Source organism: Hevea brasiliensis, chromosome 11, assembly GCF_030052815.1.
Source record: "Hevea brasiliensis isolate MT/VB/25A 57/8 chromosome 11, ASM3005281v1, whole genome shotgun sequence".
Taxonomy (NCBI): domain Eukaryota; kingdom Viridiplantae; phylum Streptophyta; class Magnoliopsida; order Malpighiales; family Euphorbiaceae; genus Hevea; species Hevea brasiliensis.
In genome coordinates this window covers 11,549,710-11,573,848 of record NC_079503.1, presented here as the reverse complement: position 1 = coordinate 11,573,848, position 24,139 = coordinate 11,549,710, and the positions used below count along the sequence as shown (strand labels likewise).

Genomic DNA, 24,139 nt, shown 5'->3' with positions numbered 1-24,139 from the left:
AGTTTATATCATTGAATTCAAAAAATTTTCACCTAGGGCCACATACATCACGCAAGATTCATTTTTATCTATTTGATTTCAATGATAAAAAGCATATTAAAACTCTTTAATATGTTTTTTGGATCTACATTTGCCATTTAAGATTTTAGAATTAATCAGATTAATTTATTAGAATCCTAGATTAGATCAAGAACAAGTGCACTAACCTTTTGATGCACTGCAGTGTGTTTGACACCTTTGGGATGCGTCTAGGATACCAGATGTTGTCCCTCTAGCTTGTCCACACCATGATCACCTATGGCAGCCCTTGAACAGCTTTTAAAGCTTTTTCTATGAATTAAAAAATCAAGTTTTGCCTTTTGAGAGATTACAAATGTAAACAGGACACTAGAAAAAATTTCTAGTATTTTTAATTCAAGAGATTATTTGCTAATCTCTTTTAATTGATAAGAGATGAAGAAGAAGAGAAGGGAGAGGCAGCCAAGGGTGGCGACACAAAGAGATGAATGTCAACTTGTGTTTTTATTCTTTCATTCTTACACTTATATAGCTAGGTCACCACTTAAACCCCTTGCCACATGTCACCTTCTGATTAGCTCTACGTTTAATTGACCCAATCACATTGTGCCAAGTGTCAAACCTATATTTAATCTTGATTTTGATCATCTTACATGATTAAAAGACATATGAAAAGCTTATGTGTAGTGCCATGTGTCACCATCTCATGGTGCCACATGTCACCCTGTGAAATGATCAAAATACCCCTGCGTCTTAATTTTGAGTTTTCAACCCAAAATAATTATTTCTCTTCTTCTAATCAATTTATAACAAATATAAATTAATTAATTAATCTCTATTAATTAATTTCTCATAATTAAATTCATATTTAAACACTTTAAATATAAATTTAACTTATACTATACATCGAATAACTTAGATTTGGTTTCAAGTCATGCTAGTGACTTTGCAATCTAATTGTAAATCAAACCTATTTAATTAATTAATTAAACTCTTTAATTAATTAATTAAATCATATTTAATTTAGTGATTACTTGTGTCACATCTTACTCCTCTGTAAGGCATAACATGATCCCGTAGAATACTTAATGAACTACCGAACTTCACCTACCGATAACTCATTAAGCACCCTACAAGGGATTTTAAAATAATTTCTTACTTTTGGTAAGTGGTGAGCATTTCTAATAAGTATTTAAAACATGTACTTAAGTGAAAAGCTAGTTGGAAATCTTGGCCCATTTTATTTTTCCGCAAATTTTATAAAAATTTTGACAGAGTTTCCTCTGTATTTTGAGAAAATCATTCTTCAAATACCTGTAAAAAGCACTTCTAAAAATTTTTCTCAACCACAACTTCAATTTCACAATCAAACTCTATCAATTTCAACAATTCCACAATCATTTCACTTGAGACAAAACAATTTATATACATCCTTACAAAATTCACATCAAAAGAAATACAAACTAAATTTTATTACAAACTTCATACAAATTTTGTACAAGCTGCTCAAGACCCATTTACATGTCCATACCTTTATATGCAATACATACATCAAAATAAATATTTACAGGCAGGGTATAAATTATACCCGAAGACTTCAAGATGATAGCTCCTCACACCTCGAGCTCATCACGCTGCTCTTCTAGTCTCTCAGATTCACAACAATAGAAGCTATCGCTGAGTACTAGGACTCAGTGGTACACAACATACTAAAATAATCTTTATGCAAAAATAAAATCACATTTATTCAAAAATTTGACTAAACATGAGCATTAAACACAAAACATGAATTATGAGATTTTAATGCAAACCAAGTTCATTTCAAAGTATCAAAACACATTTCATAAAACCCACAGTTAGATCATGCCATTCGAAACAAATAGAATCTCAATAGCCAGAGGCTAAAGAGAAATCATATCACAATGCTAGCTAGCTCAAATATATGGATATCCATTCACATCCTCTTCTACTGGCACACCTCAACACTTCTCCAGAGAAGGAATCAAAATTTGAAACTAATTACCCCCACTAGTCGTGCTAGTGAGGTGTTCAAATATATGGTCATGACACTGTGGTTTCAAAACTTATCTTAACAATTTGCTATACATTGCTATTTCAAATATACACAATAACTTTCACAGTTTAATCAAAACATCATAAATAATGTCACAAATAAACTTTCAACAATTCCAAATCACAAGTAAAATACATATTTCGTTCACTTTATCAATGAATTTTAAAGCATGAAGATGTTGTGCACAAACCTCAAATGAGTCGCCTTTTGGCCTTAACTAGACTCCTCGGGTTCTGTCCCGGTATTCTTTTCCACTGAAACACACAATTTTATAGTGTTTCAGTACCATAATTTAACATAAATCTAAAAATAAATTTAACTTCACTTATACCTAGCTCTAACGTGCTAATTTCGACGTTCTTGAAATTTTTGTGTTTCGGGTTACTATTCACTACACTATTCAAGTCAAATTGTTGACTTTTTAAGGCTTAATAGGTATGGGAACTCCAACTTCACCCACATACCACATTTTGGCCATTAAACTTGTTGGTTTTGGTCGTTTCTCAAAGCTTAGGTCATTTTGGCAAAATTGCAAATTTTCGGTTTTGGAGTTCTAAGTTGCACTATTCCATTGGTCAATCTACTATTGGAATTTGGCAAAACTTCCTTCATAGAAAATGTTCCTTATTGTCTTAAGTGTATTCTCATTTTTGGATCACCCCAATCGGAGTTTTGTAGCTCAAGTTATAGCCAAAATAAAATTACTGTTCACGTGCACTGTTCATGCAGAGATTTTGGGTTCTGGCAGATTTTGATCTAACTTTGGTCAGCAATTTGATTAAGTTAAGTTCATAATTTGGTCTAAATATCTTCATATGAAATGTTCTACTATGTCTTAGGTTTCTATCGGTTCAAGAATCGCCTAAATCGGAGTTTTTAGAGAGAGTTATAACCCTTCAAACATTACTGCTCAATAGAAATTCTGCAGAGTTGCAGGTTTGGTAACTCAAATTTGCTCAATAATTTGAATGGGTTAATGGCATAATTTGGGATAGTATTCTTCATAACAGTTTTAGATCTATACCTTATCTAATTGCTGGTAAAATTTCAGGTCAATTTGACCTTCCTAGCTCGAGTTATGACCAAATGAACAGTTACTGTTCATTTGGTCAGTTTGGTGCAGTGGCAGCCTGCTCTCATTTCACTTTGGTCAATTTGTTCACCCAGTTTTGGTCAGTTTTTGGGCATGGTTCCTCAATGAAAATTGTGCTCTTTTATGTCTATTTTCATCCCCAATTTGTGGCATATCAATTGGACTTGTAAAATTTGAGTTTTGGTCCTTCAAAGTGGGTTTGGTCATGTCACAAAGAAGATGACCATTGACCTACAAATTTGGTTTTCATTCCAACAATTCCCACACATCTCTTTTGGTCATTATTGACCATTTTTCATCTCACAATAAACCAAAGTCATCATTTACCAATTTCTTAAATTTTCTCCCAAAACCCTAAGGGTCAAGAACCCTAATTCCTCAATTTCCTCAATTCATGAATTCTAAGTGTACAAGTCTCACTTACTTACTCAATCAAGCATGAGTACCTCTTTAATTCTAACAATTTCTATCAAACCCTAATTAATTTCATGCAGACCAACTTTCATAAAGCTTCATACATGAGTGATTTCTTGAGTTTCTATGTAATTTGCTACTTATTCAAGCTCATTTCTATGCATTTTACTCAAATTAAATTAGAGAGAGGGACTTACTTGTTGAGCAGAATTTGTAATTCCAAATCCTCACTTCTTTTTTATCCTTCTTATTTCAAATCTCTCTATCAAAGCCAAAGAGCAAGACCTTACTTTGGTTAGTATGAAATTTGTGAAGGAATAATAGGGTTTAAGAAGCTTAAATGACCATTAATGGAGGAAATTGAAAAGAAAAAGAAAGAGAAAAGAAAGGGGAGCCGGCTGAATTTTTTTAAAGAAGAAGAAATGACTTTTCCTTCTAATTTTTTAAGTATTTTAAGTGAAATTTTATGTATTTGACTTGGTCAAAAAAGTTGGGAAATTAAAATTGATTTTTGACATCACAATGATGTCATCCACATGATGCAATAAACCTTTTTCTTTTTTTTTTTCAATTTTCTTAAATTTCTTATTAGTTCTTTAATCTAATCCTCGATTCAAAAATTTTTATTTCTCCGATTTTATTGGACAGTTAGGTCAGGAGTCAGCTCTCGGGGTCAATTGACCAAATTACCCCTCGCCTGTTCATCCCGGTTTGCAATTAATTCCATATTTCTTTCGGCTCCCTGACCTAATTATTTGACTGGCTTAACAGTTCTTTTTCGTGATTTTCTCTTTTTCACTGTGTTCATAAGGGTCCTAAGGACCGCAGCGTCACTTTTTACGGTTCGAAATTTGAGTTTAAACGACTTCACAGTCGTTCCCGAGGAGGTCACCCATCGCTGTGACTCTCGGCTCGTTTAACTTCTTATGTTCTGTTTTTCTTGTTTATACTTAACTAATTGAACATTACTAATTATTTGTGTTTATGGCTTCTCTAATTGACTTAAGTGTGGTTCTAATCCCCTTAATTGTCCGGACCAACACCGGTCACCGGAACAGTGAAATATACCAGGCTATACAAACGGGGTTGTTACAATTCTCCCCCCCCCCCCCCAAAATAAATTTTATCTCGAAATTTTACCTGGTATCAATTTCTGAACAGCTGTGGGTGTTGTCTCCTCATGTCCTCCTCTCGTTCCCAAGTAGCTTCTTGGCCCGAATGATGGTTCCACAGCACTTTTACCAACGGTATCTGCTTGTTCCGTAGCTGCTTCACCTCATATGCCAGAATCTCTATGGGTTCTTCTTCATATGTGAGGTCTGGATTCACTTCAATTTCTTCTACTGGTAGTACATGAGATGGGTCTGATCGATACCTCCTCAACATAGACACATGGAAGACATTATGTATCTTTTCCAACTCTGGAGGTAGTGCCAAACGATAAGCCAAAGGACCCACTCTTTCCAAAACCTCATATGGCCCTATGAAATGAAGACTTAGTTTCCCCTTTCTGCCGAATCTCATAATTCTCTTCCAAGGAGAAACTTTGAGGAAAACTTTCTCACCCACTGCATACTCAATATCTCTTCTCTTCAAATCAATGTAGGACTTCTGACGGTCTGATGCAGTCTTAAGTCGACCTCTAATCACCCTGATTTTCTCTTCAGTTTGCTGAACGATTTCGAGTCCAATCATCTTTCTTTCACCCACGTCATCCCAACACAACGGGGTTCTACATTTTCTGCCATACAAAGCTTCATATGGAGGCATTCCAATGCTTGATTGGTAGCTGTTGTTGTAAGCAAACTCAACCAAAAGCAAGTGTGTATCCCAACTGCCCTCAAACTCAATCACACAAGCCCGTAGCATGTCTTCCAAGATCTGAATTACCCTCTCGCATCGCCATGCGTGGGTGGAATGCGATCAAGTTCAATCTAGTTCCTAGGGCTCTCTAAAGATTACCCCAGAATCTAGAAGTGAACCTAGGATCTCTGTCTGACACGATAGATACTGGCACTCCATGTAGTCTCACAATCTCATTAATATATAACTTGGCCAATCTTTCTAAACTGTAGTCCATTCGAACTGGCAGAAAATGAGCAGATTTAGTCAGTCTGTCAACAATGACCCAAACTGCATCATGACTCTTCTGTGTTCTCGGAAGTCCCATCACAAAATCCATCGTTATTCTCTCCCATTTCCACTCTGGTACTGGTAGTGGATGTAATAACCCAGTGGGTACTTGATGCTCTGCCTTTACTTGTTGACAAGTTAGGCATTTGGATACAAACTCTGCCACATCCCGTTTCATACCCATCCACCAGTAATGCTCCTTTAGCCCTCTATACATTTTTGTGCCACCAGGGTGAATGGCAAAAGGAGATTCATGTGCTTCCTTCAAAATAATCTTCCTCAATTCAACATCATTAGGAACACATATTCTGCCCTGGTGTAGCAGTAGACCATCATCTCTGATTGAGAATTCTGGTTTCTTGCCCTGTCGAACTTCTTCCAACACTCGATACTTCGATCATTCGAGCGACCATTCTAATCTGATCAATCAACACTGGCTGTACATGCCATGCAACTGCTGTCTGCCCATCATCATTAATCTCTAAGCTGGCATGCAATGATCTCAACTCATGTACCAAAGACAAAGGAGTAACCCGTAGACTTGCCATAGTCTTGCGACTTAGGGCATCAGCCACAACATTAGCTTTCCCTGGCTGATAGTCTATCAGACAATCGTAGTCTTTTATCAACTCTAACCATCTCCTTTGTCTCAAATTCAGCTCTTTCTGGGTGCCCAAATACTTCAAACTCTTATGATCTGTATAGATGTAACACTTTTCCCCATACAAATAGTATCTCCAGATCTTAAGAGCAAACACAATAGCTGCAAGCTCCAAATCATGTGTTGGATAGTTCCTCTCATGCGGTTTTAGCTGGCGTGATGCATAGGCAATGACATTTCGATCTTGCATCAATACACAGCCTAACCCATTGTGAGAAGCATCACTATATATTGTATATTCTTTACCTGGAGTAGGTAAAGTCAGGACTGGAGCCTCTGTCAAACATCTCTTCAATTCATCAAAACTTTGTTGGCATTTATCCGTCCACTGAAATTTTACATCTTTTCTAAGTAGCTTGGTCAATGGAGATGCCAACATGGAGAATCCCTTCACAAATCGACGGTAGTATCCAGCTAACCCCAGAAAACTGCGAATCTCTGTGACATTTCTGGGTGGCTTCCAATTAAGGACAGCTTCAATCTTACTTGGATCTACCTTGATGCCCTCTTCTGATACTACATGCCCCAAGAAAGATATTTCTTTCAGCCAAAATTCACACTTCGACAATTTAGCATATAGCTGTTTCTCTCTCAAAGTCTATAGTACAATCCGCAGATGTCCATCATGCTCTTCTACATTCCTCGAATAGACCAATATATCATCTATGAATACCACAACAAACTGGTCGAGGTATGGTCTGAAGATAGTGTTCATCAGATCCATAAAAGCAGCCGGAGCATTAGTTAACCCGAATGGCATAACCAAAAACTCATAATGGCCATAGCGGGTTCTGAAGGCAGTTTTAGCAATACTTTGCTCTCGTACTTTCAGCTGATAATAACCTGATCTCAGGTTAATTTTGGAGAACACAGCTGCACCCCTCAACTGATCAAACAAATCATCAATACGGGGCAATGGATATCTATTCTTTATTGTCACCTTATTCAACTGCCGATAATCAATGCATAACCGGAGAGTGTCATCCTTCTTCTTTACAAACAACACTGACGCTCCCCAAGGTGACACACTAGGGCGAATAAAGCCCTTGTCAAGCAACTCCTGCAACTGTACTTTTAACTCTTTTAATTCTGCTAGTGCCATTCTATATGGTGTTATGGAGATTGAGTCCACACAAGGCATAACATCAATCTCAAACTGCACCTCTCTTTCTGGAGGTAATCCTGGTAATTCATCAGGAAATACATCCGAAAAATCACATACAGTAGGGATGTCCCTTAGTGCTGGACTCCCCACTTGGGTATCTATCACATGTGCTAAGTATGCTTCACACCCCTTTCTTATCATTCTTCTGGCTAGTGCAGCCGAAATGATGTTTGATGGCAGTAAATGCCTCTCCCCGTATATTACCACATCACCGTATAAAGGGAGACCAAAAGTGACTGTCTTCAGTCTATAGTCAATCATGGCATGATGCCTGGCTAACCAATCCATGCCCAAGATGATATCATATTCTCTGAAGGGCATTTCAATCAAGTCTGACAGGAAAACATGTCCTTGGATCACCAAAGGACAGTCTCTATAAATTTTGTTAACCCGGACCTCTTGTCCTAACAGACTAGTTACTAGCACTTCAAAACCCATTTGCACACATGGAACAGCAAATGAACTAACTATGCTAGCACTAACATATGAATGAGTTGAACCTGGATCAAATAATACAAATACTTCTTGATCAGAGATAGAGAATATACCAGCTACCATGTCAGAAGTCTCAGCCTCTTCTCGCTGTCTCATTGTATAAATTCTGGTTGAAGCACGTCCTTGTCTGATCGACCAATCGTGCTCGATCGCTGAAGTAGTGCCTCTACCTCTACCTCTTCCTCTGCCAACTGACTGTGAACCTCTGAGAGTAGGACTCTGAATAGATCCCTCGGCAGTAGTAGGAGCTGGACTATATCTCAGAGCACTAGTACAGTCTTTAGCTATATGGCCCTTGCCACCGCAGTTAAAGCAGGCTCCAGTGGCCCAGTAGCACTCCCCCCCATGAATCTTGCCACAAGTCTCATAGGGGCGGGCAGAATGTGAACCCTCGCCGATCACGACTGCACCTAGGGGTCTCTCGCCCGCAGAATCGGCCCCTACCAAATCTTCCACCTCGACCCCTGCTGGGTCCACTAAACTTCTTCTTTTTCCCAGAAGTCCCACAAGAACTTGGCTCTACAGAATTTTCCCCCTTGTCTTTCTCTGATTTCTCAGCTTTTTCTTATTTTTCTTTCACTGGGGTTGCTTCTGATTCTATTCTTTCCAACTCAAGTGCTAGAGACATGAGCTCTGAGAAGTTGCTATGTCGGAATCCCACAACTTGCATCCTTATGCTGGGCTTTAAACCCGTCTCAAATCTCTTGCATCTTGCCTTGCTGGTAGAGAGGAGACTCCCTGCATAGTGACTTAAGCGGGAGAACTCCCTCTCATACTCTGCCACTGTTCTGTTGCCTTGTTTCAAACTCAAAAATTCTTGCAATTTCTGATCAACATATGCATCTGGGATGTATTTCTGTCTGAACTCTTTGATGAAGTCATCCTGTGTCAAGATCGTGGTTCAACCAAGCCGTGGGGATGGTCTTCCACCAATCATACGCATCCCTTGCAGAGCGACACGTAATATTCAAACTTCACTCATCCGGCGGCGGTTTCTTAAACACTCTGTCCATTCTTTCAAGCCATTGCTCTGCCTCTAAAGGGTCCACTGTACCCTTAAATTCTACAGCCCCATACTTCAGTAATTTATCATACTATCTGGCTGGAGGCAGTGGTTGTGTCACAGGTGTCTGGGGTGGAGCTTGAGCAGGCATACCCCTAGCCATTTATTGAAACATTGCAGCCATCTGCTGTGCGAATTGTGCAGGGAACTGTGGCATTTTGTGGGGCTGGTGCTGCTGACCCACTGACATTCTGCAAAGCTGGGGCTTCCCCTTGTACCTCAGCTTCAACAAACTGTTCAACTGAGCGATCCCCTTCTTCTATTTCAGGCTGAAGTTAGGGTATCTCCTGAACAAGTAACACATGGAGATTTCCCTCCGTTAGTTCATATCCATGATGTAATGCACTGTATGTAACAATTATGGACATTGAACAGTTGTACTTAACAAGAAAGACACAAATTTATATGTTAAAACATACTTCAAAAATTGGCTCTGATACCACTAAAACATGTCTCACACCTTACCCCTCTGTAAGGCATAACATGATCCCGTATAATACTTAATGAACAACCGAACTTCACCTACCGATAACTCATTAAGCACCCTACAAGGGATAGCCACCCAATTAGTAATAGGGTTTACCTTAAATAAACATATAATCATATGTTACCATGCACTAGAATCTCTCTGTTACAAAATCTCAATTCGAGCTGGAGTCATGGTTTATGTCAAACCCCATTTACTATGAATATTATGTTCTCTTTTAATTCCAGTTCTTGATTAAAAAGATTTTCTCATCAGAAACTCTTTTCTGATTAAATCTATCTGTCTTGGCCAGGAACTTGAAACATCAAGAATAATTAAATGAACATAGGATTTTATCCCTAATTTACTTAGAGGAACATATTCCATCTTGATCAACACCTACCTCCATATATAACTAGTAGGAGCCAACACATACCCATATACCCATACACAGTACAAGTATAAAAACAATATCAAACTCAAACAACCTATATACAAGATAACTGTGCTATCTCAGGTCTAAAGATTATATGCACTGATATGATTTATGACAATACATTGACAAAAGTAAACTCTATGTGCTTGTTATAAATGTCACTGGTTCGGCCTACTTATCATGTATAAGTGCCTATCATGTTTGTTATATGGCATGAGACTCACCATTCCATCTTATTTACATCTCATATAAATAACTTGGAAACAAATATGATTACAATCTTTCTAGATAAGTCATGTCCTTATTGTGAAGTATCCTCGATTGTGAACCTATTTATGATACTTTGTGCTAGAAATATTGTCACTCATATTCTTAACAACTTAAGAATAGAATTTCTAACAAAATATCAATAGACTTTTTCTATTACACATAAATATATTATGTAAATGAAAAAGTTAAAATGCCTTTTATTAATAAAAACATATACAAGATACATACTAAATGATATGCTCTAGTGCATACTACTAACAATCGACACAATCTAGACAAACTAGACATCGAGCTCATCAAATCCTACCTTTAAGTTGATACCTAAAAGGTGGCTAACCACAAAGACTAACTCATTCTAAGGTAAGAGATCAATAGTATATATGTTGACCACTAATGTGACAAAGTACTCTTTAATAAATGAAGCATGCACCAAACACTTGTAAAAAAGATATCTTTAACATGGAATCTAACACAAGTCGCTCGAACACCCCAACAATAGTGATAAACCATAACATGCTAACCACTCAGCATCTCCATCAACAAACATACTCCACCAACTAGAGGGTGCCACCTGTCTCAATCGCCATACTTCTAAACATGTACAAGTACTTCTCAAGTAACTTAACAAGGAATGCAAAATCCTCACATAAAAATATCATTCTCATTTATATTGAACCTAACACAAAGCCAAGAGCTCTCATTCAAACCATAGAGGACAAAAGAGTTCCTCATGTTACTCACTCAATAACTAACTTAACCATCGGTACTCTACATTATATTGGAGAACCCTCCGAACGTAACCCTCTGTTTATCTTTCAAGAGTTCAAACTTCCTTTCACAATCAATGATCCCTCGTTTTCAGCCATCCATGAAGATAATTAACACATACCACTCTCTAGGGAACATGCCTTTTTTTTTTTTTATCTCGCTCTATAATTATTTCTAATTATGTATTAAGACTATATTATTTTATATTAGTTATACTAACTTAATCATTGGAACTCCTATGACAAGGGACGATCCACCCTGTCCTTGACCTTCTTTCTTCCTTGCAACGTCACACATGGATCCTACCCATAATTTTTTGATCCACAACAGGTGAGGTAGAATTTCCTGTCAAAATGAATCAAGTTTTACCATCCTAGTTGATGACCTCTAATTTGATGGAATTATGCATTTTTTTAATTGACTCTAAAAAATTTAAAGCCAATTAGAGGGTTTTTTTTTTTACCACTTTCTTTAAAAGTGTAACTAATGAAAATATGTCGAGTCTCTAACTATCAACTATGAAATTATCACCTTTATATTAAGAGATGCATAAAAAAAGATGGTTATCTAATGCTTACATACCACTTATAATCTTATAATTATACCTACTTTATCAACTGTACCCCATCCAATCACCATATCACCCAGCCAATATAAATAGAAAAAGCAAATCCAAGCAAGAGGGCACAATCTAGTATTTAAGCCATAACTCATTGCATCTCATATTTGTAATCCCTATGCTAACTTAAGCATCATAGGTTCATTGGCGGGGAATCACATTCCTTGCCATAATCCTCCTTTATTTTGTAGGTTCCATGGGGTAGCTATCAGGAAATGCATATTTCCAATTCATATAAGTTTGATTTAGTGTCTCAGGAATCATTTGATTAATGAAAATATATATAAAATGATGGAAAATTTAGGTACTTTGTCCATTATGGAGTAGAGTTGGGATTATGAAGGCTTTGATTTTTTCTTATTGGCATTTTTTGTATTTTAACCATTGTTGATTCAAGTATTTGTTAAGATTAAGGGTGCGCATTTTTTGTTCCTCTTCTGGTTTAGGGTTTACTTAAGAACTAAAATCGAATCAAAATTTTGATTTGATTCTTTAATGTTATGGTTGCAATTCAATTCTGTTCTTAGTACTTCAGTTTCGATTCGGTTCGATATGATTCTAATTCAGGTTTTCGTTCTTGAAACAATTTTATATAATTATTGTCATGAAAAGTCATATTTGAATTATCATTTAAATTTTGAAGGTAATTATTAATAAATAATTAAAATTTATAAAATAATTTAATATTTTTATAATTAAAATTATTAAGATAAGAGATAATATTATTAGGTTGTAAATAGTCTATAACAGTAATATATATAATATAATAATTAATACATATATATAATTATATTTAAAGTATATAATACATTTAAAAATTATGTAAAAAATTGATTTCTAGTTTGATTTTGGCTTTGATATGAGTCTAACGTGATTCTTGTTTGGTTTTTAATAAAAGAGAAAAAAAAAATCGAATTAAAGCAATGAAATAAATTAGGTTATGTATGTTTTAATCGATTTAATATGTGGGATATCAAAACTGTGCACACTGCTAATTGAGATAAAGACAAAAATAGATTTCAGAAAGAGTTGATGGGCAGAGAGAGATGGGAGATACTGAGGAAGGGGGTGGGAAAGACAAAGAGGGAGAGAGATTTTTTTTTTTAATTATTTATTTATTTTTTCATTTGCCAACCATGCGAAGCCAACGAGCCAAATATAAGCGCCACGCACCACGTCAGTCCCTCCATCTTCTAGACACCTTCATCCATTTCTGCACATAACGAGGAGATGATATTATCCCGCACCTCCACCTCCACTCCTTATTATATATCACTCTCATCCCCTGCTTCCACTCCCCGACAATTAACCCAAACTACTCCTCCTTTCGTCGCCCATTATGTCTGATCAATCAAGACCACTTTCCCAACTGGTCCGTGACCCACCGCGATCCTCCCACCCGACGGTCAAATTCCTCACCGCTGCCATGAGAGGTGCAACTTTCTTGCTTTTGTCAGCGTTGACTCTAACCGGGACAGTCATAGCTCTGATCGTGTCCACCCCAATTCTGGTGCTTTGTAGTCCCGTTTTAGTCCCAGCAGGGATAGTGGTGTTCCTGGTCACCACTGGGTTCTTTTTCTCAGGTGGGTGTGGGTTGATGGCGATAATGGCATTAACTTGGATGTATAATTACTTGACAGGGAAGCACCCACCTGGCGCGGATAAGCTAGATTATGCGAGAGGGCAGATACCAAGAAAGGCCCACGATATGAAAGAGAGAGCTAAGGAATATGGGCAATATGTCCAGCAGAAGGCTCAGGAGGCTACTCAAACTCAAGCATCTTGATCGATCATCTTCAACCATCTATATAACTATATGTGTGTGTTTTGTTAGTACAATAGCACTGTTTTGGTTTGATGTGGTTTTTGTTTCTGAGCCTGAAGATGGTCTTCTGTTAATAAATCTAGACTTTGGAGCAATAAAGTTGCATTCTTGATTCTTGAATTTTGATGGTTCTTTAATCTTTACAGAAATGAGAAATCGATCGGCTGTTTAAATTTTTCTTTTAATTTTTGGTTGTTTAAGGATATTATTTCTGGACAGCATCTCTTCAATTTTTCAAGTCTTGAACGCAGTGAATCTGCGCATTATTGGACTTCAAATTTGTATACAAAATTAAGCTGCTTAGTTTAACGGTCACTGAATTAAATATTTACATTTCTATATAAATCTTACATAAATCTTAATATATCTTAATATTTTCGTTCTCACAAGATCAGCTCGAATTTATATTATATTAAATGCATTTTTTTTCTATTTAATTTTGATTTGATTGTTACGAAGTTCAATATCACTCACTTTTAATTTGATTTAAATAATTTAATTTAAATTTAAGACTTTAATTATTTTAATATTATTTTATCTCATTAATTTAAAAAATAATTTTAAATCATTTGAATGTATATATTGAGTATATGACTATTTTTTATATTTAATTATTTTTAAATGATTTTAAAAATAAAATGAATGTTTATATTTTATGTATCTTTTCGACAATTTAGATGTGTCATATCCACTATAAAAAAAGAAAATTTTATATAATTGATTAAATTTAATTTGAAATTTAAATGTAATTGTCATTGTTGTGCATTATATTGTATTGAAATAATTAAATAAGTTAATGTTATATTTTAAGCCTCGCAACAAATTAAATAATGCAACTGGAAATAGGTTTCTAATTGAGAGCAACAAATACAAAGAAGGTCTACGGATTTAAATAAAATTTTTATTATTAAAATAAAATAAAAATAAATATATATTTGTCAAATTTAGATTAATTCCAGTTGCATAATAATTTGCATTTAAGACTTTTTTGAAAAACAAAAAATAATTGGCTTGATAATAATAAAAGAATGAGTTTGACATTCACCATAAACTTGAAAAGTTAACCTTTTTAGCTTAAAAGGAGATTTTTTTTTTCATATATTTAATTCGTATTTTTACGGTTAATAATTAATTTAATATCTATTTTTATTAAATATTTTTATTTTAAAATACTATACAAACAACTAATTATTAATAGCTTATATCTAATAACTAACAGACAACTAATAAGCTAACGATTACTAAAATAATTAATCACTATTACAATAACTAATATTACTAAAAGGGTCACTAACTATTAATGATTAACTGTTTATATATATATATATAAATATAGTTTTTCCCACAAATTTTATGTCGTCTGTATTGAATGTTGATTCTGCGTCTTAATCTATTTTCATCTTTGGTTTCAAAAAAGGAGGATTTTATTGTCATTGAAATTAATGTTCGGGTGGTTTTATATTATAAATTGAAATGTATTAATGTAACACCTCTAATTTTTAAATTAATTATTTTATGAGTAAATATTAATATTTTATTTTATTTAAATTTTGAGAAAATTTTTGAAATTTTTCGGATTTTAGAAATAGGGTTCGATTTTCCGAAAATGCGAAACTTTGATATTTTTAAAAATTAATTTAAAGACCATGTGACAAAACTAAAAATATATTTAGATTTTATGAATTTTTTTGAGTTTTTCCCAATATCCATCCTAAAATGGTCATACGTTTATTTTCTCATGTTTTTCTCATATTTCTATATAGCTTCATAGTCTAAATAATGGTCCATAGCACTTTAACCAATATTATTTACTCATCGATTGCTCATCTCGTGTGCTAAGATCTTTATGAGTTTCCCCATCATACGTTGAATTTAAATTCATTTCACTTTTTAGAGGTAAGCTATTTTGTGTGCTAATGAATCCACTCTTTCTAGGACCTCGTATGATCCTATGGGTGAGAACTTAGTTTTTCTCCTTTCTACATAATCGTATAATCTTTTTTCCTTTAAGTTTATGTAAGACTTTTAACAATCTAATACAACGTTTAATTTGTTTGTATAACACTAATCTTCTCTTACTATCGTTCTATCTAATATTTCAATTCATGTTTCCTTATAGACTAACCATTGTGGTCATATTAGAATTATTTATCTAATCATGGGTCCTTTGACCATTCTAATCAACAATCTTGCTAATTTTCGTAACATTTCTTTGTTACATCTGAGCCAACTGTTTAAATTTTTACTTCCATAACTCTTTTATCTATCAATATTCAATAATTTATCGTATTGTAGGAGATATCTTTTGCTAACAAACTCTTCCAAAACTAATTCTAAAAAGACTAGTCACTAACATATCAAAATTGATTTTTACACAAGGGACAGTAGGAAGGCAAGCAATACTGGCACTAACATAAAAGTTTGCAGACCCCAGGTCAAATATATATATCTTAGTTAAAAATTTAGAAAGGACCAGCAACAATGTCAGAAGTCTCATCCTCTTCCCTCTGCCGCATAGTGTATACTCTTGTTGGAGCATCACCTTGTTCTGGCTGATTCACAGTACTCTGACTTCCAAGCGTACTACCCCTACCTCTACCTCTGCCTCTACTAACTGATGGTGAACTCTTCGGGGTAGAAACTTGGGCTGATCCCTCTAATGTAGTAAATGATCCAAAACGGCGTGGACTTATACAATCCTTAGCAAAATGACCAGTCCCTCCACAATTAAAACATGCTCCTATGGCTCTATAACATACCCCACTATGTGATTTACCACAAGTTTCACAAAGTCAATCTGACAGTGTATTTCTAGGTGTCTGCTAAGTTTGCTGACCGGATCGGGGTGGTTTATGTTCAGAAGATCTACCTCTACCCAATTCGTGTGAACTAGATCCTCCAAAATGTTTTCTCTTCCCCGAACTACTTTCTGTAGCTTAACCAGTAGCTTTTTCTGTTTTTTCTTTCTCTTATGTGCTCTTTTTAACTGACCCTTCCAACTCAATCCTTTCAAGTTCCAAAGCTTGTGAAATCAATTCAGAAAAATTCTGGTGTCAAAACCCCACCACTTGCATTCTCAAAGTAGGCCTCAACCCGGCCTCAAACCTCTTGCATCGGTCTTTGGGGGTGGTGACCAAGCTTCCTGCATAGTGGCTTAGTCGAGAAAAATCCCACTCATACTCTGCTATAGTTCTGTCCCCTTGCTTCAGACTTAAAAACTCTTGCAGCTTCATATCTACATAGGTGTCAAGGACCCATTTCTGCCTGAACTCTCTCAGGAAGTCTACCCAAGTGAGGACTGGTGGCTCAACCAGGCTATGGGGGATGGTCTTCCACCATTCATATGCATCCTCTTGCAAAAGTGAAACTAAAAATTCAAATTTTAATTCTTCAGCACATTGTTGTTTTCTGAAAATCCATTCCATTCTCTCTAACCACTGCTCTGCTTCTAGTGGATCTATTGTGCCCTTGAACTTGGTAGCCCTAAATTTCATTAATTTTTCATATTGCCGAACTGAGGGTTGTGGTTGTGCTGCTGGGGGTTGTGTCTAGGCTGGTGTTGGCAGGTTCCCAACCATTTGTTAAAACAGCGCAGCCATCTGCTGTGCAAACTGAGCAGGAAACTGCGGTGCTTGAGGAGAAGCTGGAGTGGCTGATGCACTCACATTTTGGAGTGTTGGGGCTTCCTCTTGTGCCTCAGCCTCAACAGATTGTTCTATGAAAAGATCTCCTTCTTCCATTTCGTTTTCAAAAATTTTCTACTCCCTGATAACAAATACAAGGAGGTTGACCTCCGTTAGTGCATATTCATGATGTAAATATGTCATATGTATCAATTTAGAACTCTTGAGCAGTTGTACTTAACAAAGAAATTATTCACATGCATAGTCAAAATTCATTTCAAAACCATGCTCTAATACCACTAAAACATGCCACACCTTACTCCTCTGTAAGGTGTAACATGATCCCGTAGTATACTTAATGAATTATCTGACTTCGCCTACCGATAATCCATTAAATACACTACAAGGGATTTTAAAACAATTTTCTTACTTTTTGAAGGTGGCGAGCATTTTTTGTAGGAATTAAAAACTTTTATTTGAAGTTAAACCACGTATCAAATTTTCAATCAACTTAAAGTTTTCGTAAATTTTATAAAAATTTCGGCAGAGGGCACTATAATTGGGAAAAACTAGTTCTTCAAAACCTGTGAAAACACTCCCAATAATTTCATTTCTCAACCCCAACCGCCAATATATTCTCAAATCAATACAATTCAACCAAATTTCAATTCAAAATTTATAACTCAAAATTTTTTTCAAAATAATTCGATAAATTCATAAATATTGCATTAAATTAAATTTACCTACACAAGTCTTAATTTACAAAAGAAAAATCAAAAATAATATTATTACAAACTTTAATGTACAACTACTCATCTAACTACTTAGATACATATGAACAAAAGATTATTTACATCAAGTCAAATTTACAAGGGTATAAATAAATACCCGTACAAAATCTTCAAACTATGCTCCCCTATTTCTGTAGCAGCTCACTCTGCTGCTATGTCCTTTTCCTTATCTGCGACAGCAAAATTAAGCTATCGCTGAGTAAATTTTACTCAGTAGTGCACAATAAAATTTTAAAAGCTAAACATAAACCATTCATTGTCAAATCATAATTTAAACATTACACAATCACATTTCACAATTTTCAAATCACATTTATAACAAATCACAATTTAAATATTTCACAATTTTCAAAGCTCAGTATAACACAAATTTGATCAAACAATTAAATAAATATAGTGTTGTCAATCAATAACATAACTTAGGCTATGACACAAAATTGCTAAACATGCCGAGTTGTACACCACGACAAGGCAAACTCACCCCACTAATCGAAATCAATGAGGGAGGTGGCTAGCTAGCTAATGAGTACTCATCCAAACTCACCTCAGATTGGCAAGCCAGAGAGGGAGGAAAATGATCAAAAATTAAACTCAACCTCACAAGTGGAGGAGGAACATAGTAAGGGACTATCATGCCAAATGTGAATCAAAAATAATTTCAAATCACAATATTTAAATATTTCATACAAACCACAAATCATATTTTATCTCAAAATTTCCATTTACGAAGTAGGCAACACAATAATTTTCAAATAAAATTTCCAAAGCCAAAACAATTAAAAACTATTCATATTACATAGTAAATTAAATTTTAGTAAGAAATACTTAAATAAGTTTATTGTGCACAAACCCGATGTGAGTCGCCTCTAGGCCTTTACTCAGTTTGCCCTATCCTTTTCCAGGTCTTTTTCAACTGAAATATGCAATTTACAGTGTTTTAGTATCACAACTTATAATAATTCCAATAATTAAATTAATGTCTAGTGAATTCTTGCCCTAATATGCTTAAAATAATGTTCCTTGAAGTTTGCATTTCGAGATTACTATTCATAACACTATTCAAGTCAAAATTTTGACTTTCTTATGCTTAATAGGTATGTAGATTCCAATCACACCCACATACCACATTTTGAGTGCCTAATTTGTTGGTCTTAGTTGTCATTTCAATTTCTAAGTCTCTGTTACACTCATTTCATATAGACATTTTAGGGTAGTTTTGCATTCATTTTGCACTTATATTTTAGTATATTTTATGTTTTTAGCTTTATTTTAGCCTATTTGTTGAATTTAAATACTTTATATTTGATTTTTGTAATTTTGTTGTTTTTGATAGGATTTTGTGGCAAATCAAGGATCAATGAGTGCATTAGGAAGTGATTTGAAGAAATTTGGAATCCTTTAACCATAGAGGAAAGTTGAAGAAATCAAGCCTTGAAAGAGCAAACCAGCCGAAATTTGCTTGAGGCCTTGCTTAAGGTCATGCTCAGGGTAAAGCGGCAATGCTTAAGGTGCAGCACAAGTCAAGCATGAGCAGAAAAGTCCATTTTACTATAAGTCTGCCGAGATTTGCTGAAGGTCCGCTAACCTTAGCGAGCATACGTCAGAGGCTAAATTTGCTAAGAAGCCGCTTAGGGTTAAGCCGAACCCTAAGCAGAATGCCCAGAACGTGAAAGTGCTGCTGACTTGGATAATTTTACACCTCATTTCCTATCCACTCCTTGTCTTTTATTTACTTTTAGGGTAACTTTTAGGGACGATATAAATTCATCATTTCCTTATTTTTGCCACAAGAGGAAGGGGAAGAAAAACAAAAAAAGAAAAGAAAATCTGATAGAAAGGGAGAGAGGAGACGCCATTTCCCCTGGGGAAGGAGCTGCTGCACCAGTTTTGAAGCTCCAGAAACCAGAGGCTTTGGTTCTTCCACCTGGGTTTTTCTATTTCAGTCCTCTTATCATGTTTTCCTTTACTTTTCCATCTATATTTCTTGTAAATACCATAATGAGTGAGTAATTTCCTTAGATTTCAGAGTTGGGAAATATGTTTTAGATTAATTTGTGGATTTGGATTGGGTATTTCCTTATTTTATATGAATATGAGTTTTGATTCCTTCCTTGTGTGCTTGATTTACTTGCCTAATGTTGGTACCCATTGGGTATTGTGTTAATCTTTGATTGAAGGACCGAAAGGTGAAAGTCATTGATAGTTAATCAAGGATTGGAACTTAAAATCACCTAGATTTAGAAATAAACTAGGACTTTAAGAGGAATTAATTATTGGTTACAAAACTTAATGGGTTTTAAAGTAATCAAATACATACGAAAGTAGGTTTGGTTATTTTAGAATACACTTTGATATGCTTGAAAAAGATATTAAAGGGATTTAGAATCAATTTCCTTCAAACTCTATTTTTCCCTAAAAATTGGAATGCCCAAGACAAATCCCAATTAATTTATGCATAAACCCCCAACTCTGGGATCACTTTTACCATAATTAGACTTTCGTTTAAATTACCCATTGTCAATTTCAGTTTAATTGCGAGCTAGATTTAGAATTTATTTGTTTGCTCTTTACCCATTTCAATTAGATTAATCAATTTACCTTGCTCATTTACATTTACCTTTTATTCATAAATCATTAGCCCAAATAATCGCTTCATTCATAGTTTAGTAATCAAACAGCAAATCCTCGTGGGAACGATACTTGATTCATCACTTTATTACTTGAGACGACCCGTATACTTGCGGATAAGTCGCCAACAGTCTCCTAAGAGAAAATTCAAATTTTCAATTTTGGCGCCTTGTTTTGCACTATTCTATTGGTCTAGTTTCTATGAAAATTTGGCTAAGTGTCCTTCATCAAAGTTGTTCTTTATTGTCTTATCTTTAATTCCCTTTTTGAATCACTCCATTTGGAATTTTGTAGGCTAAGATATGGCTATTTGAATAAGGCTGACTGGATTGATATTACCCAGAATTTCTGGGCACTTTATTGGTTCTGGCAGTTTTAGACAACTAATTTTGGATGACAATTTCACTTGGTTATGGGCAGAATTTGGGTTGCTGTTCATCATGAAAGTTGTAGTGCTATGTCATACCTTTCCAATGCCACAACAATAAGGTCATTTGGACCTGTCTAGGCCAAGTTATGGCCAAATAACCAAATACTGTTCATTTGGTCATTTTTGTACAGTGGCAATGCACAGTATCCAAATTTGACCTAATTGTTTACTATCTAAATGTCATTTTCTAGACATGGTCTCTAAATGAAAATTGTGTCTTTATGTGTCTAATTTCATTCTCAATTGGTCTCACACCAATTGGGTTGATAAAATTTCAGTTTTAGTCCCTGAAAAGGACCTAGGTCAAACTGTCGATTGGGACCCTTCACAAATCCGAATTGCATTTAGTTTCTACCAAGTCAAACACATCACAAAATGGTCCCAATTGACCATTTCTAACCTCAATTAAGGTCATTTACATCAATTGACTATTTTCTATAATTTTTCTCCCAAACCCTAAGTACCGAGAACCCTAATTATCTAAATTACTCAATTCATGCAATCAAAGTGTGGTATTCACACATACATACTCAATTGAACTTAATTGCATGTTTAATTAACATGAAACACACCATTTCCTCAAGTGCACAAGGCTGGCTGAATTCCATATGGTCCATTTTCTTGTCATTTAATTTCAATTTTTCATCAAATTCCAACTTCACTCAAGTATTTAAATCATAAGATAAAGAGAAATTGAAGAATAAATACTAACCTCACTTGGCACTTTTCAAATCTTGAAATCCTTTCTCTTTTCTTCAAAATTTCTTCTTCAATTCTCCTTCTCAAGTTGCAAGAGCAAGGTTTAATCACTAATTTTAGGGAATTTAGAGAATAAAATCAAGCTTTTAAAAGCTTGAGATGGGTGTTAATGGTGAAGAGAGATGAGAGAGATGAGAGGGATGAGATGGGGCAGCAACTTGAGCAAAGAGAAGACCAAAATTAATTTCTTTTATTTGTTATTTTATGTATTTATCTCTTAAATTTGACTTGGTCAAAAACCCAATTAAATTGATTTTTATTTATTAAGTCATGCTTACCTCATCTTAGTGATGTCATAATTCCTTTATTCTCTTTTTTTCTTTTTCTTTTGTTTTTCCATAACTTCTTCAATTCAATTCTATCTTCCGAAATTTTTATTTCTCCGATTTTATTGGACAGTTAGGTCAGGAGTCACCTCTAGGGTGAATTGACCAAATTGCCCCTCGCCGGATTGATCCGGTTGGCAAGTAATTCGATATTTCTTCCGGAGTCCTGACCTAATTATTTGACCTACTTATCAGTTCTTTTCTTTAGTTTTCTCTTTTCCACTAGGTTCGCAATAGTCCTTAGGACCGCGGCGTCACAATTTCCCGTTCAAAATTAGAGTTAGGACTGATATCGCAGTCACTTCCCGGGAAGGTCACCCATCGCTGTGATCATCGACTCATTTAACTTTTTATGCTTTGTTTTTCTTATTTATACTTCACTATCTGGTACTCACTATTTATTTCCATTCAGGGCTTTTCTAGATGTCTTAAACATAGTTCTAATCTTCTTAATTGTTCGGACTAACACCTGTCACTGGAACAGCGTAATTTACCAGGTTATGCAAATAGGGGTATTACACACAGCTCGAGATGATCTCGCTAGCCTCCGCATTTGGTTTATCAAGCGAAAGTCTGGCTTGAGAGACACTCGCTGGCAGAGGTTGGATTAAGAGAGCTGTATAGGGAATCAGCTCCCATATATGTACTGTTTGAACATTATTGGATGTATAAGTGCTCTAAATTTCCTTTTTGCTATTATGATGTGATGTGTATGAAAATTTCGATGGTGTTGTATTCCACTCCTTAGGATACATTAGCTCTAGGTAGCTATAGAAATTGTAGTTAAAATTAGTATTTTACTCTCTAAGTCGAACGCTCACTCCTATTCACCTTATTTTTCCGGCTACAAGAGGATTACTTGTTGTGACTAACCTGCTTTTCTTCTTCGCAGGTCAATTAGTAATATCTAATGTATTTGGTACAATTTAGCCAAAATTTTAGACTCCGCATGTGTTAGGAGTATTTTAATCAATTTAGGACTGTAATATAATATTATGTTGAATTTGTAAGAACATTAAATGCATGTATGTGTGAGTGTAATTGGATTGGATGAGGGGGCTGAGCTCCCATTTGATTTATGACATGATGAGTATGTGGAGGATAAGTTGAGCTCCCCAAATTATTATATATTGTGTTTACAGGTCGGACGAGTCAAAAACTCTCCGTTGTATGGTCCATATTATGGTCGGACTCTGTCCGGTTGAATTCTTGAAATTTGGCTTAAGATGGGCCTTAGGATTGGGTTAAGGAATAGTTATGCTTACTACGGGTCTCGGAGGCTTTAGGCTGGCTCAGATCCTAGTGCCAGTCCAGCCCATAGGTTAAGTCGTGACAATTAAACTCTTAAATTATAATTACCTTATTTTTTCATGCTACAAGAGGATTACTTATTGTGACTAACCTGCTTTTCTTCTTCACAGGTCAATTAGTAATATCTAATGTATTTTGTACAATTTAGCTAAAATTTTAGATTCTGCATGTGTTAGTAGTATTTTAATCAATTTATGACTGTAATATAATATTATGTTGAATTTGTAAGAACATTAAATGCATGTATGTGTGAGTGTGATTGGATTGGATGAGGGAGCTGAGCTCCCATTTGATTTATGACATGATGAGTATGCGGAGGATAAGCTGAGCTCCCCAAATTGTTATATATTGTGTTTACAGGTCGGACGAGTCAAAAACTCTACGTTGTATGGTCCATATTATGGTCGGACTCTGTCCGATTGAATTCTTGAAATTTGGCTTAAAATGGGCCTTAGGATTGGGTTAAGGAATAATTAGGCTTACTACGGGTTTCGGAGGCTTTAGGCTGGTCCAGGTCCTAGTGCCGGTCCGGCCCATAGGTTATATCGTGACAATAAAACTCTTAAAGTGTGACAAAAATCATAATTTAATCTCCTTATTTTTAAGGGAAATTTATAATTTGGTTTTGGGTTTTACTTTATATTATATTTTAATCCCTAAATTTTGAGAAATTACTTATTTAGTTTTTAAGTTTTGTACTATATTATATTTTAGTCTCTAGATTTTGAGAAATGTATTATTTAATTCCTTTAATTTTAATATATAGAATAA

General features: G+C 35.1%; 1 protein-coding gene across 1 annotated transcript; it reads left to right on the top strand.

The window, feature by feature from the left end:
• Positions 1 to 12,880: 12,880 nt before the first annotated feature.
• LOC110667067 (oleosin Ara h 15.0101) lies at positions 12,881 to 13,620 on the top strand. Its single transcript, XM_021827780.2, has one exon. It carries the CDS (start codon positions 13,015 to 13,017, stop codon positions 13,459 to 13,461), a length of 447 nt encoding a protein of 148 aa, XP_021683472.2. The 5' UTR covers positions 12,881 to 13,014; the 3' UTR covers positions 13,462 to 13,620.
• The last annotated feature ends 10,519 nt before the right edge of the window (positions 13,621 to 24,139 follow it).

Coding starts and splice junctions, on each gene's coding strand:
- LOC110667067 (XM_021827780.2), top strand. CDS start 13,015: ATGTCTGATCAATCAAGACCACTTTCCCAACTGGTCCGTGACCCACCG.